Source organism: Sceloporus undulatus, chromosome 3 (assembly GCF_019175285.1).
Source record: "Sceloporus undulatus isolate JIND9_A2432 ecotype Alabama chromosome 3, SceUnd_v1.1, whole genome shotgun sequence".
Taxonomy (NCBI): Eukaryota; Metazoa; Chordata; class Lepidosauria; order Squamata; family Phrynosomatidae; genus Sceloporus; species Sceloporus undulatus.
Genome location: NC_056524.1, coordinates 125,616,266 through 125,633,484, shown reverse-complemented (window position 1 = coordinate 125,633,484; position 17,219 = coordinate 125,616,266). Strand labels below are relative to the sequence as shown.

Here is a 17,219-nt window from a genome sequence, read left to right as displayed (position 1 = left end):
GGGGGAGCTACAAATGCCTAGTGAAGAGTTCTTTCTAGGAATCTCTAGATCCATCAGTGAGACTTTTGGTTAAAGTTGACCATAGTGTTGTGCTGGAGGACCTAGATATTCCTAGACAGAGCATATTAATAAAACCCATGAATAATCAAATGCACAAAAGTTAAAGCCACAAATGTGGAGGGATGAGTATATATGGAGTAGGCAGACTGGGGTGACCTAAATACCATTGACTAGGAGGTGAGATGGCAGATAGCCGAATCCAGGTCCATTCCAGGCCAAGCCTCTCCACCTGTACCAAAAATGTACTCTGTGTTTAATTGAGCAAATGAAGACTCTCATCTAGCCACTGGACTTGCAATTTATTTTATCTTTATTTAATTTGAAAGAGGAATTACGTAACATGCTACATTATTCTGTTTCATTTTTATAGATAAACTGTTATGTGTTCATTGGGATCAGATCACATAAAGTTTGAGTAGCTGAAAACAACAGAGCCATCAAACAAATCATTTATTGAATCTTAGGGGTTGAATACAGAAGTGAACTGTGTAATCTGTTGAACACATTTCTCTTTTGCAAACTTTTTTTTTTTTAGAAAACACAAATGTTGTGATGTTTTAATGGACAGGTTGTAATCCTATACACAATTATCTGATTGTTAAGTCCCATTGAAATCAGCAGCACTTTCTTCCAAGCAGATATGTGTAAGACTGCACTGTTGAGGTGGTTTTATTTTAACTTGAGATAAAATATTATTGTGGCCTAAGACTTATTTCAAATTTTTTACAGCCACTATTAAAATCATCCCAAGCTTCTGGGAAACGCTGATAAAACTTTCTTACAACACAGCAAAAAGAAGAAATAGGCACACCACTATGAAACTTCAGAACACTGATGAAATTAGACTGCTTTTTCAATATTTTATGATTTAATCATGCCAGCATTATAAAATATAGAAAGAGATTTTTTTTAAAACAGAAAAGCAGATTGGAATTCATGGTATTTGGGCTTTTTGCAGTGGATTTGTAATAGCAAGAGATGTTGCATCTAAGCAGCAGGGTTTTTTTGTTTTATTTTTAAAACAAAGAAGTTCAGCAATTTAACAGTTCAAGCCAAAGTCCAAATGAATAACCAGATTGAGTCAATTGTTGTTTTAAGTTATGTTTTAGTTCCTCAAAACAAAGGAAGCTACAGAATACAATAAAAAAAGAGATCAATAAAGTTTGAAACCTACCAATACTGGTAGCAGGTGTCATGCACAAAACTGACCCTGTGTGTCATGCAATGATAGGTGAAAAAAGTGAATAAAGGGAAGAAACAGGTTAGCTGTTTAGAGTTAACATTCAAAGTGAGATCCAAGCATCCCCAAGGATAAGCCAACAAGTTAAATACAACTTCAGAGAGGTTTTTTTTAGATTTTTTTTTTTTTTTTTGCTATTTTAAAGCATTTCTTTTCATAAAAGAAACAGTAATAAATACATAATGCAATGTGCACCCAAATCCATACAGCAAAGACTTCAATATTTTATTCCAGCAACAAGACTCTTGAAAAGCAATCATCCTGATTAGTATTACCTAACAAATATCAATGTCCTCCTAAGTTCAGTGAGCAATTATATTTAGTGTTGCAGTCTTATGGTGTATGTAATAATCTGTGGAAAGATTTAGGAGTAGGCCCTGCTGAACTCAATGGAACCTCCTTCTAAACATACATAGTGTTGCGTTTTCTGATCATTTTTTAAAACAAAATTTTGCTGTCAATCAGGGGAAGGTAATACTGTATATGGCTCCTGACTGTTTTTCAGGTCCACCCCACTTCCATCAAAGTTTAAACATTAATAATGTAATTTTTGTTGTTGTTAACTGGCATCAAGTCAATCTGAATTATTGTGTCTTATGTAAGTAATTTTTTTCTCATTGTTTGAAGAAATATAATTACATGTTATAAGATGAATACTTATATTTTTAGCAGCAAAATTTTATAGTAAGCATGTCTACTCAGAGGTACGTTCCACAGATTTTAACATGAATTACTTAGGAATGGAGTCTAGAAATACTAGTGGCTTCCTTTAGCAAGTCTCTCAATTTTGATTTATTCTTTAGCTTGTAATTTTAAACACATTTACTAGATAAAGAATAATGGTTACTAAATGCAATAGGCCTCACTTCTAAATAAATAGACATAGATTATGCTGTTAGTGTGAATTTCAAACTTGAGCCTATGGCAAATATTGGCATATCCTTACATTTTTCTTAATATCTTATGGTAACTCTGGAATCACTTCCTCCACCATACCTCACTGTTTTCTAGACCCTGATAGTCAGAAGAAATAAATATAAAGTATTTTGAAATCACTACATGTCCTGAAATTTCATAAATTAAATTTACCAGAATAATAAAAATATTTTTAAAATAATCTTATGTTAATAAACCCAATTTAAATTAACAATAGCAACAACAACAAAGCATCACCTACAGATGGCTATGAATGACCTTGTCAGGAAGGACCAACATTAAGGAAAAGATTTAATGTTTCATTTATTATGCTCAATTAAAAACACTAATCATTTGAAGAAAAGTATTTCTACTACATCTGGGATCATGAAACAACGAGGCACGAAAGACTGTGCTAACTGTATACTAATGAAGCCGACAGCCCACAATTATTTTACTTCACTGTTATTCTGGAAGAAGCAATGAAATGACTAGTATTTGGGGGCAATGGATTTTGGCATCATTAGTGGACAATGCTATAAGACATAATGGAAAACAGAGGAAAACAAAGACAGAAGGAGAGCGCATTACTCCACATTTTCCACATGCGTCAACCAAGCATTTCTGTCTTTAAAAAAATCCAGATGTATATTTTCCCCATACTTCCATCAGTCTTAATATTCCATCAATTTTAATGCCACTTAAAAGAAATTTCAGGATTAAATCTTCCCACTTTCATCTAAGGGTGATATATTAACTGTTTCTGAAAATACCAGAGTACACCCTTACAATTTTAAAGAACAAGGAAGACACAGGAACTTTGTTCCTAGAACATACTACACAATTCTATTCATTTAAGACCTCAAACGAGTTTACACCTGGGCCCTTTCACACTACAGAATTATAGTGCTATGATTCTACTTTAATTGCCATAGATCCATCCTGGAGTATGTAGTATTGTGGGGCAACGGAGTGCTCTAAATGCCCCTTTCTAAACTACCAATCCCAGGATACCACAAGATAGAGCCATGGCAATTAAAATGGAATTACAGCACTATAATTCTGTACTGTGAATAGTCCCCTGGTTTATACAGAAGGATATGACACTACTGTAGATTAAAACCACTACATGTGAAAAATTCATATTTACCAATTACATTATAGTCAAGAGATTATTTTGAAACAATGGGCCCAAACAGACAGGCCAAAATAAAGCTGCTTATGGTCACTTTGGAGATATGCTCTTTAAATGATGCATGCGTCCTAAAAGGTCGGAACCTGCGCCAAAGCCACGCTGCAGTCCTAAGGACTAGAGTGCAGCTTTGGTGCAGCTCCTGGCCTCTTAAGATGTGTGTGTTATTTAAACAGCATACCTCCAAAGTGACCCAAAGTAGCTTTATTTTGGCCTGTCTGTTCAGGCCCAATGTGTTCTACTTTGTTTTTGCTACATGGAACAATTTACCATACATCTTTATAGTTCTGGTACAGTGTTTTTCTAGGAGACATTGTAAATTATGTTCTAGATTTCTCATCCTCTTCCACATTATCACTTAAATGAGAAAAGTGCAGCCCATGGGCCACATGTGGCCACTAGGGCCCCAAACGGTCAAAAATATTTTTACAATTTATAAAAATGTATATGCTAGTAAAAGCTGGACATGAAAATTAATGTGATTTTTGTATTAAATGATAAACTGGGCAGAACAAACATTTGAAACTGATATAGACCAGATACCAACTAATTTATACGTTTCTATATACAAATGATATCGAGAATTCATAGAGCTAGAACCCACATAGTGGGAAGAAGTGAATGAGGACAGAATAAGTCTGACAAATTTTTTTTGTGCCTTTTAAATTTTGTCTGCAAATGCAGAAAACAATTTCTCTAGATAGCTTGCTGATACAGGACTTTGCAAGGATGCAGTCAGGGCATTTTTATCTTTGCTACATTTTAACTTTCAACTTAAAAGCAAAACCATTTGTTGGGAGGCTCTTAATGAAACTTTTGGAAAATAGATGCTGTAAAAATCCAATGGAAGCATTGGCTAAAAGAACATCTTGAACTCCTTCATGAACTTTTATTCTACTGCCCACTAAATAATATGAATGTAAGAACTACATACATACAAACAAAGCTTTTCCAACAAAGAATAAAGAATCCTGGTAATAATTTGTCAGTATCTGTTACTCATACTCACACTGTCACTCCCTAGATAGTACAGAAATTTGTCCACTTTCAAATGCAATACTAAACCACGACTGTGCTATTTACATTGGCAGCAGCGAACTTTGGGCTCACATATAGATCTTTTTCTGAGCTGCAAGGAATCTAGAAGCCTTTTCTTTCAGTTTTAAGCTAGCCTTAGCTGCTTGTGTTCAATTTCTCTGAAAGGAGAAGCTGGGAAGCATCCACGTCCTCTATTAAACTAACTATGTCTCATATGACTAAACTCTAGTCTATATTTTGCTTTGTTAACAGTTATGGTTATTGTATTCTGTTCTAGAAATGGAAGATACATCCCTACACTACCTGCTCAAGTTGCCAACAGAGGTTAATGACAGCCCCTTTCCTGATCAATTTATATTTGCCTGCCTTATCATTTGAACAGCTGGTGCTAACAATCACATTTTGAAAGACAGTGCATCAGAAGTTGAACACATGGAAGATCTCAATTGCTACTTCACTGAAATTCTTTAAAAATGGAACTGGAGGATTTATCTAGTCATCTTGCGTGTGCCTCTGTAAGCACTTCCCTATATATTTCTGAATGAAGACTTTACTCAAATATGAGGGTTCAAACAGTTGCAGCAGCTTGTGTATGAGGTGAAATGTTTGAAGTCACAATTTATCTCTTATTTTTTAAGATTCCACCTTAGATAAAATGAAGCTATATTGCAACACTCCTTCCATACAATTAACAATCACGTGGAGGGGACTCCAAGTACCAGGGAAAGCTTATGCATACACAGTATCTTCTCTGTGCCAGTGTCATCCCCACCTCCTCACAATCTGTACATTGGAGAGGCATCAGCACATGGGAGGATGCTGTAGACTCCCTCAGTGATTTAGAGCCATGATTCTGGATGGCAAACCTCTGTAAATACACAGACTTGTTCTCCTCCAGTGGAGCGAGCTATGGAGGTGACCAGCAGATGTGATTCCAGTCTCCTCTTCTGGATGATTTTTAACAACATGGAGTGTAGCCCTGCAAAAGTCTCATGGATGTGATATATATGAACATCCATATCTGCCATATAATCTATGGGATGTCTATACAACAAAAGATGCTGTATTATATAAACACAACACTGATAATGTGGTAAACATAACTGTCCACATTAAAAAACAAAATTTTCCATATTTTCATTGTACTACCATACAATGCATTTTACAACAGTGTTTCGAAGGCTATCTGAAATGGGGAACAAACTACCCCCCCCCCCCGGCAATGTGTCAGAATATCTTTCTAATGGGTCAGGCACCACAAATGTGGCTACAGCTGTTTATTTCCTGAAAACTCATTATGGACTGGCAGCTAATGGGTCCCAGACCAGTATTTGTCCAAGGACCACCACTTGTATCTGGGTAGCACTGCTCCACCAGAAAGAAACCTGAAGTTATTGCCAATTGATAACTCAGGTTCATCCCTCTGAATGAATTTTAGATATATTGAACTGTGATACATTATTTTTCCATAATTTATCCTGCTTCGATATCTGGCTTTTCAAACCATTTACAGTTTCCGGAGGTGACAAAGAACAATAAGAAAAGGGGAATAAAAAAGGGGCAAGCCATACAATTTAATGTTAAAAGTGTAAGAGATTCTTAAGAAGTAATATTCTCTGCCAGACTCCATACTGTATTTCGTGCGTTGTTTCACTTAAGTATATATATTCCCTGCCTATACTGTTTTGGATTGAGAAATATACCATCAGTTTAAAATTTCCAGCAAAATTACAAGTTTGAAAAGTATCAAGAAGGTGGATATGGAGTAAGAATTTTATTCTAGCTGGGGAACTGAAAAATTAGCCATGCAAGATAATGCTTGAACGACAGACCTAATAATTACATGTACTTAACATACTCAAATTCACTGGATTTGAATAAGTCTGCTTTTTTTCCCTCCCTGTGGATTCTTCTCAATTCTCAAAACACCTGTATAGAAATGTGTGTTGCAGAACACACTTCAAAGAGGCAGAAATGCTACAAAGACAAGTACTATGCTCTTTTTCAAGAGGTGCTATGACAGATATCAAAAGAGACTAACAATAAGCAACTCCTGGAATTGTTTAAACTCAAAGCCTTTTTGGCACTACTGACAAACACTTCTCAAATTTAAATACTTTTCCGAAATATTTTTAAAAAACCTCATTCCCTCCTTAATATCTGTTGCCATGAAAGATGTTAGAAAAGGATGAAAGCACAGTGAATGTGATAAACACCAAAAGTTTTCACTAATGCTGGAAAATGTTATAATATATTTTTTTAAAACTCTAAGGATAACATACCTGTTGGAATAAAGGCTGCATGTTGTTGCAACTGTGCACTAGCAAGAGCCTGTTGATAGTGCAAGAAACTGGGATTAAAAACAGCACTGGCACCATTACTTTTCTCAAGTGCTTGTCTCTTTGGTAAAGGATGAAGTACACCAGGAGGAAAAGCCTGTAAATGAAAAGAAAAGGAAACAAAACATAGTGAGTGTGATGGGACTTTTTGCAGCTTGTACCTTTTTATTTTTACTGCATTTCACTATAAAATTTAATAGTTGAAGATGCCTCGCCATGCACATTAATTCAAAACAGCAACAATGTCAAATGGATGGCATTTTTTTTTGTTATTGATAGTAAATGTATGGCACAATTAAACTAAAATTATAGCACCACAATAACTGAAACAACAACCAAAAAAAAGCTTTTGAAGACAAAAGGGAGTTTAGGGGAAACAAAGGTTCTCTCTTTATATAGGGGTGGAATAGTAGTAGAAGAAAAAAAAGCACTTGTATTTCATTACAATGTTAACATCTATCGTTAACTATATTAATTGGGATTAAATAAGCATCTTCAATCACAAATGCAGGGATTTTTTTTCTTCACTTCAACGTTTTTTATAAATATGATGATGAAATGTTGTTAGAAAGAAGCCGCTATAACTACATGTGAAGACACAATTGCTAAATACTGAAATTATTTTTGTAAAATTAACATGACAGTTCGGGTAACATTAAAATTATTTGCATCTTGGAAAAGCTACATGCAAAGCAAAAGGTGAAAGGTCAAAGTACCAGGTCTACAGTTGCCTCGAGAGGTCGCTTCATTGCTTTGGCAGTCGACTGAGTCTTTTAATAACAGGCAGCGAGCACATGATGGCAGTGGCCAATGGGATTCAAGCGAATTAACATACAGGTAAACAGCAAGCAGAGGTGCATCATGGGAACGGCATTGCATTGTGGATAGGTGAGAAGGAAAAAAATATTCTGAATGCAATATACAACATACAGAACACTAGGCATGCACAACAACAAAAATGTTTTGTTTTCTAAAGAGATGAATATTACACCTTGAATTAGTACTGAAGCAAAAAATGCATCTACTATACCTTAGTTAAAAGCATATAAGAGAGTAAAATATAGATGTTTGAAATTTAGGAAAGTTGAATAAAACAGCAGCTTGCAGACACCATTAAGCATTTATAAGCACCAGTAAGCATTTGTGCTAAATAAGAAAGCATAGTTATTTCAGGGATCGTCCTAAATGAATTTTTGATAAGTTAGTTAATGCCATATTAAAAAGCAAGTTAATTTCAAAATACTAACATTCAAAATATAAATCACTGAAAGATTTTAAAGCAGTCTTCCCCAGTTTGGTGCTCGCTAGACCTTTAGGAACGTAAAGTCCCATAATGCCTGACCAGTGGCATTGCTGGCTAAAGCTTAGGGGAACTGTAGTTCAAACTATGAGGGTGTCATATTGAGAAAAGGTAATTTAATGGAACAAGCTCATGTTCAAATTTAAAACATTATTAGGAAAATGAAAATATGAATGTGCTTTTATTTTTAAACTAAACATTTTGAAGTTTCCTTTTTCGGTACATTTAGTGAACATTACTTCCGATTCACTAACTTATCATCAAATTCAGCATGGGTTTGTTTCAAGGGGATTTGCTATGCTGAGACTAACAGCCTGGTCTTCTTCCAGTGAACTTACCACATTAAGTCAAGTAAAGCTGTACATTATTACAAATTAGGCATTTTGTTTTTTGTAATTTTAGGTCTTTAGTCACACAATTTACTTCCAATTGTTAATAGAGTGGAACGCAGGGAAGCATATCTTGTTGTGAACAAGTTCCATTTTCTGATCAGAACAGAAACCTTTTTTTAAAACAACAACATCCCTTCAAGTAAGTACAAAAAGCATAGAAAGCTGCCTTATACTGAATGAGATTACTTGTCCATCAAGCCCACTCTTATCTGCTCTTTTCAGAAGCGACTTTCCAGATTATCTTTTATAATATTATTTTCTAATCTTATTACTCAACATAATTTCTGACTGGAGCTGCAAGGAACCGCATGCGAAGCAACTGCCACCAAGCTATGGACCCTCCGTATTTTAGAGTATAGCTTGATTACACTCAAAAGGGGGAAAATGGGAAGGGGGCTTTTTCACATGATGTTTTTCTGCTCAGCCAAACCATTCCATATATCTGAATTCTACTGTATTTTCATATTCAGCACAATAGGTCTCTTCAGCACAATAAGTATTTGTAGTCTTTTTTCCCCCTTTGCCATAATTCTATGCTTGGAACAAGAGCACAGCCTGATTTTTCTAAATCACCCGCAAAATTCACTAAATCTGCTACAAAACCCTGCCTTAATATAAACAGGTAAGAGAATGGCTCTGAGTTGTCAAGGGGATGCCTGCAGAAGGCTCTTGCTGCAACTAAATCACTGCAGGATGATCAGCATTTTCCTCATAAACTATAACCCAAAAGGCCTTATATTGGCATATTCTCTGTGCATCCCTTTTTCTGGCAGAGTTTTGTGTTGAAAAGCAGATCTATCCACTCACCCTCAGCTGAAAAAGTAGTCTACACTAGACCGAAGCAGATTAGGGAAATGGCTACTGGTGTTTGAATGCTTGGGCTACCTTACCCTTGGATAAGTCAGCCCAAGAAAAAGAGGTCCTGGTCCTAGGTATGAATGACCCAGTATCCCCTCATATCCCTATATCCCCATAGTATCCATTATTTTTATTCAGCAATGCTAATTTCGTCCTCCTCCTCCTCTGCCTGGGCTTTTCCTCAAGAGAAAGCCAAGGAGCAGAGGAGCATTGCAAGTGTTCACCCATCCTCATCTTCCACCCAGCCTTCTTCTAAGGTGAATGCCTAGCAGTGGAGGACCTTTGTAAGGCATGTATTTGCCCATCTTCCTCCTCTGCCGCCTGGCCTCCTCCTCAGGAGAAAACCAGATGGTGAAGAAGCCTTGCATGGCAAGCATTTGCCCATCCTCCTTTTCTGCTGCCTGGCCTTCTCCTCAGGAGAAAGCCAAGCAGCGGAGGAGCCTTGAAGTCATTCCACATCCTCACAGTCCACCCCAAATCCTTTGGTGGGCCGCATGTGTCCCCCAGGTTGATGTTGTGCAGGCCTGCTCTAGAAGATTCCCTTTTACACTCAGTGCTTTCTGACTTGCTATTTATGACTTAACAAATCTTTACCCTCATCCACTTTCTCTTATCCGCTTTAGTATTCCCCTGTTTACACACAGCTTAACAAGAGAGTTACCCTGCAATAATCAGGCTTAATTCACTTGTTTGAGTCATCAGTAATGGTATATTCAGATGCATAGGCACCTTTCCATACGGTGTCTCCTTTTTTGTTTCTAATAGTGTACAAACCATATATGAAGGGACAATCAATGTAGAGATGATGCATGGCTGGTTCTGTCACTTAACAGATCTGCTGGTTTTTGATTGTTGCTGTTTCATTATGGGAATTCTGTACTGTGCTATGCTTCCGGAAGACACCTAACATTGGCACTAGATGCACTGTTTGTATCTATATACACAAGACAGAGCCCCAAATCACTCTTCTTCTTTAGTTACTTGTTGTTTGGATCTGCATGCTGCTAAATGCTTATTTTCTTAAGGTAATTTTTTTTTTGCTTGCTTTATCTAACCCTACTGATACTAATTTGATACCAGCAACCAATAGAAAATTAATCAGAAAGGGAACTTTCAAAACATTTCAGAATAGAAAGAAAACTCAGATGAACAAACCAGTCCTTTCAGAACTTCTTCTGAACCGAAGGAAGGTCCTTTTGGCATTTCTGACAGTCTTGAGGACAGCAATATAGCTTCATGTATGCTGATGCTTTCAGCATTACTTTTGAAACTCACTGAGATGCAATGAGTCACTTTTAGGAAGAGTCAAAAGCCTCCATGTGCCTGCAAAAGGCTTCCTATGCACTTAAAGGGCACTTGGGACTGTATCAAGATGCTACAGCCAGGCAATAAAGGAAGTTATTCAACAACATCAAGAGGTAACATAAGGAGGTTGCATTTTAATATAAAAACCAAGACCCTTTTTGATGGGTTGGTATTGTGACAAAGCTACCCTAAGTACTTTCTCTCAGTCTCTCTTTCTCCTCCCCTCTCCTTCCTTTTCTTTGCTGGATGCAGTATTAAGAGAGATCTTGTAGCACCTTTGAGCCTAACTGAAAGAAAGAAGTTGGCAGCATGAGCTTTCATAGACTATAGGGGCTCAACAGACAGACGGCTCAACAGACAGGTGGCCCTTTGAGCCCTGGAAGCAGGCCATGGCAGGATGAAAAGGGGCTTCGTTTTTGTGTCATATAAGGGGCGCCATAAGCATGTAAATGGGTACATGCCAAGATGGTGCCCCGGTGGAGGAAGAAGGACTTGGAGCTTGTGAACACTCAGCCCTTCTTCAGCCCTAGTACACGTTCAGTCCGGCACAAAGGGCGGGTCTGTAGTGCCTCTATAGTCACTAATCTTGTCATTGTATTCTTGTTCAGTCTTGGTTTGGAATATTTTTTCCCTAAGAGAACTTAACCTGTGTCAAAGAATTTGCAAGCTTTCACACTAAATGGTGGCATTTCTGCTATGTTACCTTCACTTTTAGTAAGGTAAGTGCATGCATGGGTTGCGAAAAGACAAAAAAGAGTTCAGGGTTATAGCTGCTTTAGTTTTAGACTTCATCCTAACAAACAAATACATACATGTTTTTCCTCCCTCCCTAGCATTTCAGGCACTGCTTTCACAAGAACACAAGCAGAATTATTTGAAACCCCTCCACTGTTACAAACATATTAAACACGCCCCCAACACCACCTTGCAAGTGCAAGTCTATGTTGGTAGGAGACCAGCATATTTCAATTTCCTAAATAGTTTAAATCCCAGAGCCATTTTAAAAAATGAAAAACTTTTCTAGGAAAGTGTACAATGAGACTATTAACAAGTTGTGTTCCAAGAAGATACATATTGTGCTGACATTGCTAAATAAGAAAGGAATATTGGTTTGCCAGATTTCCTGTTGCTTGGTCAGGATTAACAAATTAACACAAAACCATATTCTAGGGGAAAGGCAGGAGCAGTTTAAGCTAGAACATACCCTTAAGCAATCAAGGCTGTCTTACCCAAAGCAGTAATTATGCAGCCCTGCATTCTTGCACTTACCATCACTGTAGCAGCTGCAGCAGCGGCCTGAGCTGCCACTGCAGCCTGGTTGGCTTGGTGCTGAGCAGCTTTGATTTTGGCCTGCAAGTGAGCAGGAGGGTGAAAATATTTGCATTTCTCCCTCATGCAGCGCCCCTTTATGTAATCCATACAAACAGTTACGGTGTTGTCATTTGTATCAATCATTGTGCTGTCTGCAGGATGTGCAAAGCGGCAGTCTGTTTCGCCCCGTGCACAGTTTCCTCGCTGGAACTCCCTGCAAACCTGGTGCGCAAAACAATACTCATTATGCATACTAGAACAACAGGGGAGTGGTGGGGCAATTATATACTAAACAAATGGAGAAATGTTATGACACAGCTTTGGAACTGTGATCTATAAAGGACTTTTGCCCTTTATAAACTCTACTTTTAAATCCAATCTACAACATGGGCCATACTTCTGGGTCTGCATCTTGAATGTACATTTGCCTTTGTACACATGCTTTCTCTCACTTCATTCTCTATCATTTTCTCCTCCCTGAAGAATAGTTACTGTGCCATTGGTTTATGGTAACTTAGGCAAATTCATGAAACCATGAACTGAAGAACAGAAATTTAGATTTTCCTAAATATTACGCATTGGGAGAATGGTTCTAACCATGTATGTGCCCTCACAAACTTACAAACTGCTTTAAAGTTGCCTAAATATTTTTTGAAAGCTAAAAATTTATATGCGTATCCAGAAATAAAATTAAATATTCCACTGCTGCTCCTTGTCAATATCAGTAGAATTATTTAGTAGGGATCTGAAAGATGTGACATTTCTATTCTTGGCAGTTCACACAACAGCAGTACTGAATAATATTAAACACAGAACTACGTAATGGAATCATCCCTTCAACTCACTGTCTCATCTTAGCATATCTCATCTTGAGACTGCCTTCTTATCACATGCTAGAGTCATACCTAAGCATTCTGCACTTGTCACAAAGTCAGGGTGGAAGCTCAGATTTCCTAAAAGACACTGTTTCTCAAAACCATATAGCTTGTCTGAGAATAAAGTATGCAAGCCACTGTGTATGTTTAATTTACAATATGTTTGCAACCAATTGAAGCTTAGGATGCTTCCTTGGGTTTACTTTTTGTTTTTTATATTTTTAAAGAGTTTTTTCCCCCATTAAAAGCCACTAATGTGAAGAAACCATTTCAGAATTACACAATACAACGTACTAATTACAGTCAAGCCCTCCTTATCCACGGATTTTATATCCATAGATTCAAGCATCCATGGTTTGAAAATACTGCAAGAAAGTATTAATTCCAAACGGCAAACCTTGATTTTCTATTTTATATAAGGGACACCATTTTGCTATGCTATTGTATTTAATGGGACTTGAGCACCCACAGATTTTGGTATCCACGGGGAATCCTGGATCAAACCCCAGAGGATAACAAGGGCCCACTGTACTTCTGCACTCTTGTTACTACTTCATATCAGAACATATGCAACACTTATGTTTAGAAATAACTAAAGTTAGAAAAATTCTTCACTGAATTTAAAAAACCCCAAATAAAATCAATTTGTTCATAAACCTTTGGTGCTAAGTATCAAAGAACTGCATGCATTATCATAATGGTACTTGCCATACCTCTAGTTTATCTGTCCTGAGGAGTTTCTGTGTCGTAGTTGACCCAGGGACTGTGACAGGGGGGCTTCCTGGAACAATGACAGGTTGTGTGGGGACAATTTCTGTAGGAACTAATCCAACCCCAGGAGTGACAGGTGCTAAATACGGTGCAAAACTTAGAGCTGTGTTGGATCCTATTGTTGGCCCTACAGGAAATGAGGGCTGAGAGAGGGGAATGGAAAGAGATGAAGAATAAGCACGTAACTATTATAGGCAAGCATAGTTCTATACTAAAATTTCCATGAACTGTACAAAAATTCTAAACTTAAGTTCTATATTAAGGTTCATTTGTCTAAACTGGCTGCAGTTCATATTTGGGTACATCACTTTTTGCTACTCTAGGGACTAGACAGAATTCTGAAGAAAATAATCATCTTGGTTTAGATATTTTGTTCAGGCTGTTTAGTGTTGAAAACATCTGTGACCATGCCTTGCATTAGGACACCAGTGCAAATGATGTATTTTCTGACAAATATCTTGGCCTTAACAGAAAAATAACTTAGGGCCAAAAACGGACTGAAGGGGCAGCTTAACTGATCTGGCTTTTTGCTGGCTCAAAAAGAAGCGGCAGAAAGACACTCCTTTTTGAGCTGCAAAAAGCCAGCTTTTCCGCTGCTGCCATGGCTTTGTAGCATTCCTGTGGCATGCAGTGTATAAATGAAATTCTGCCAGAGCGCCGCAAAGCTGCCTGCTGTGTGGTAGGGTGAGCGGTTTCATGGCTGTTTCCTGCCAGCTTGGGGATATGTGCCGGTAAACAACATGCCCCCAAACTGCTGGGAAGCCACTGCAAAGGTGCCGTCTGTTTCATCCCATAGACTCCAAAGGATTCTGACAGTGATATTAAGAAATATGGATGTCTAAATTTACATTCTACATCATAAGGATTTCTGTAAACATGTCAGTGTGCAACTGCATGTGTGTGTTCATACATCTGCATGCACACACTCCATAAAGATGGAGGAAATGGCAAAATCAAGTTTGTCAATTGGCAAAACAGACCAGGTAACAAATCAACAAATTAAGTTGCCACAGACAGGACACCTAAAGATATTTGGCACAATCTTTATATATTTGGCATAATCCTTCTGAAATCAGCAAGAACTACACAGATCCCTATTTATTCCATGTAAACTACACCACTAATCAGATACACAGTTAATGACACATGGTGGTATTACACACTTCCTGTTAAGAGGGATAAGTAGCAACATAGTTACATACTAAGGAACTCACAGGAATTATCCAAAACTCCATTCTGTCCCAAATGAAGGAGTGAATATTTTTCCTTCTTAAACTTTAATCTAATAAAACTATTTTGCTTCAGTTCTCCAGATTTAGATATCTCAGAGTTGTATTTTAAATAAGTAAATAAGTAAGTCAAAATATGTTTGAAACGGTGATGATAAAAATGCTAAAGGAGAAGTAACAAGGAAGCTAATGAAAAAGCTCAAAAAACAACATTTTGGCCCAGTGCAACATATATTAAAATATTTGCTACCTTAATTTAGGATGTCCACAGTATAGACTAGATTTTAAAAACAAAATTATTCTAGAATAGGACACACACACCAATATCCATACGCTCAATAAGAATGCATGCAATAATGTTGCATAAAAATATAAATTATGCAGATTAGCTGCAGCTCTATGAAAGTTTTCCCTTGTAATCCCCATCGGTCCTAAAACTAAAAATCTCAAAACAGTTAAGGAAATTTATGTATTGAAAAAAAGCATTAATTTTTTTAAATGCACAAAGATGATCTAGATTTCTTTTAATCCTGTATACTTTAAAATAGTGATATTGTAACATAAGATTTAAAGCAGGAATCATGAGATGTTCAAAATGTATAAGCCATTTCTCACATTAGCAGGAACTGGTTTATGAAACATTAGCTGCCATTTTGTTAGAAATACTTACCATTGGCTGAAGGGGTGTTCCTGGGAACATGAACTGCATCTGCTGTGCAAGCATTGCTGCTGCCGTTTTCTGTTGGATCAGATTGTTTCTACCATTAATTTCTAGCTGGGTTTTCAAATGCGTTGGCGGATGAAGGTATTTGCAGTTCTCCCGCGTGCAGCGGCCCTGGGAAATAGTTATAATATTATTCATGTTACTGTTACTTCATCTTACAAGGCAAAATATTACTCTGTCAAAAAAGCATCTACAATGGTTAATGTTTCACAGACATCAAATGACAGTCTGGACAGCACCATCTTCGGTAGTAAAGTGTTCCCTCCACACTCACTGGGATTGAAAATGAAGGACTCCAGTGAATGTGGAAAAACCACAAATAAAAAAAAAACCTATTCTTTTTATCTAAGAGAACACATCTCTAGGAATCTCCAGGTCCTCCAGTTTAATTGTGTGGTCAATATCTGCCAAACCTTGACGACAGGATCACGCTGGAGGACCTAGAAATGCCTAGAGAAGTGTTTTCTCTAGGAAGTTCTAGGTTCTCCAGCACAACTCAACAGTCAACTTATAGCAGAATTGTGCTGGAGGACTTAGGATCAAAATAGATGGCCAAAAAAAGCCTGCTTCTGGGCATCATTGGGCCACGGTGTTTACACACTGCATACTCTGATGATGCCCGGACTCTGGGCAGCCCTCCAAACATGGACAGCTTCATGATGCTATGGCAGTGCAGTGGTTATATGCCACATGGCACTGGAGCATCTTGAGGCTGTAATGAGCTGGTTCTTTCCGGGCCCAAATAGGAAAATATTTTTTCCACTCCTATTTGGGCTGGGTTCAAGGTGAATTGGGGCTGTGGTATGTGTTTGCTGCAGCCCTAATCCATCTTCAGTGGGGATGGCTTCAAGCCGCCCCTTCTTGTCAGTCTGTTCTGGCCCTTAGAGATGCCTAGAGAAAACATATTAACCAAAAAAATCAAATAGTAAAATTTACAAAAGTCAAACCTGCAAATGTGGAGGGCCAATTGTATTTCTCCAGTCCTAATAATCTTAAACAGTCCGCAGAAATCAATGCTATTTCCATGTATTAGCATAGTATTAGCAACCAGCTGCTTACAAGTAATGATTCTGCCACTAGGTGGAACCTCTTCTGTTTCTTATATAATGAGGAGGAAGGAGTAAATAGAATAGGCAGGGGCAGCATGCTGAGCACAGAAATGTTCCCAGCCATGCCCAACCCAAGTTCCAAAGACGCAAACTGCCATAAGGCTATTGATAAGGTCTACTGTATCCAGAACTGTATTTCTCATGTACTCTCAAGAAGGCCAAATCCTGCTATCAAACGAGAAACTGTTGTTCAATTCCTGGCTCACTCCACCCACCCTCAAAAAATACATCCCAAAGGAATTCTGACCTCCAAACACAATGCCTAACTTTAGGAGTAGTCCAGCTACATGGAACTCATTTTGCCAAAGGGAAGTTTCTGAAGATTGCTTTTTGGAATATGTGCTATCTTGGAGAAGACTGGCCAACTACAGATCCTATGGAGAAAAAGAGATGCCCACCACTACCACTGGTTTCTAGAGAGCTAAAGTGAATGGAAGACACTGGGACCATTTTACATTTCTCAGAACATATAGACTAAAAGGATAAGGATACCATTTACCATCAGGCAGCAGAAGCTGGTCACATTTTAAATTGCAGAGAAGGGGCAGGGTGGCCAGTATC

General features: G+C 37.7%; 1 protein-coding gene across 10 annotated transcripts in view; it reads right to left on the bottom strand.

Moving 5' to 3' along the window:
• The window catches only part of MBNL2 (muscleblind like splicing regulator 2), an 84,297-nt gene that overhangs the window by 23,345 nt on the left and 43,733 nt on the right, over nucleotides 1-17,219 (bottom strand). For 2 of the 10 annotated variants that reach the window (XM_042460275.1, XM_042460274.1), the window contains exons 3-8: nucleotides 15,496-15,660; nucleotides 13,539-13,739; nucleotides 11,909-12,172; nucleotides 7,501-7,554; nucleotides 6,728-6,881; nucleotides 1,235-1,270 (exon numbers count right to left, since the gene is read on the bottom strand). In XM_042460275.1, the coding sequence (XP_042316209.1) occupies nucleotides 1,235-1,270; nucleotides 6,728-6,881; nucleotides 7,501-7,554; nucleotides 11,909-12,172; nucleotides 13,539-13,739; nucleotides 15,496-15,660 (874 nt within the window). The remainder of the gene's footprint in view (nucleotides 1-1,234; nucleotides 1,271-6,727; nucleotides 6,882-7,500; nucleotides 7,555-11,908; nucleotides 12,173-13,538; nucleotides 13,740-15,495; nucleotides 15,661-17,219) is intronic. The other 8 variants (XM_042460277.1, XM_042460276.1, XM_042460280.1 and 5 more) reach the window with 5 other exon arrangements.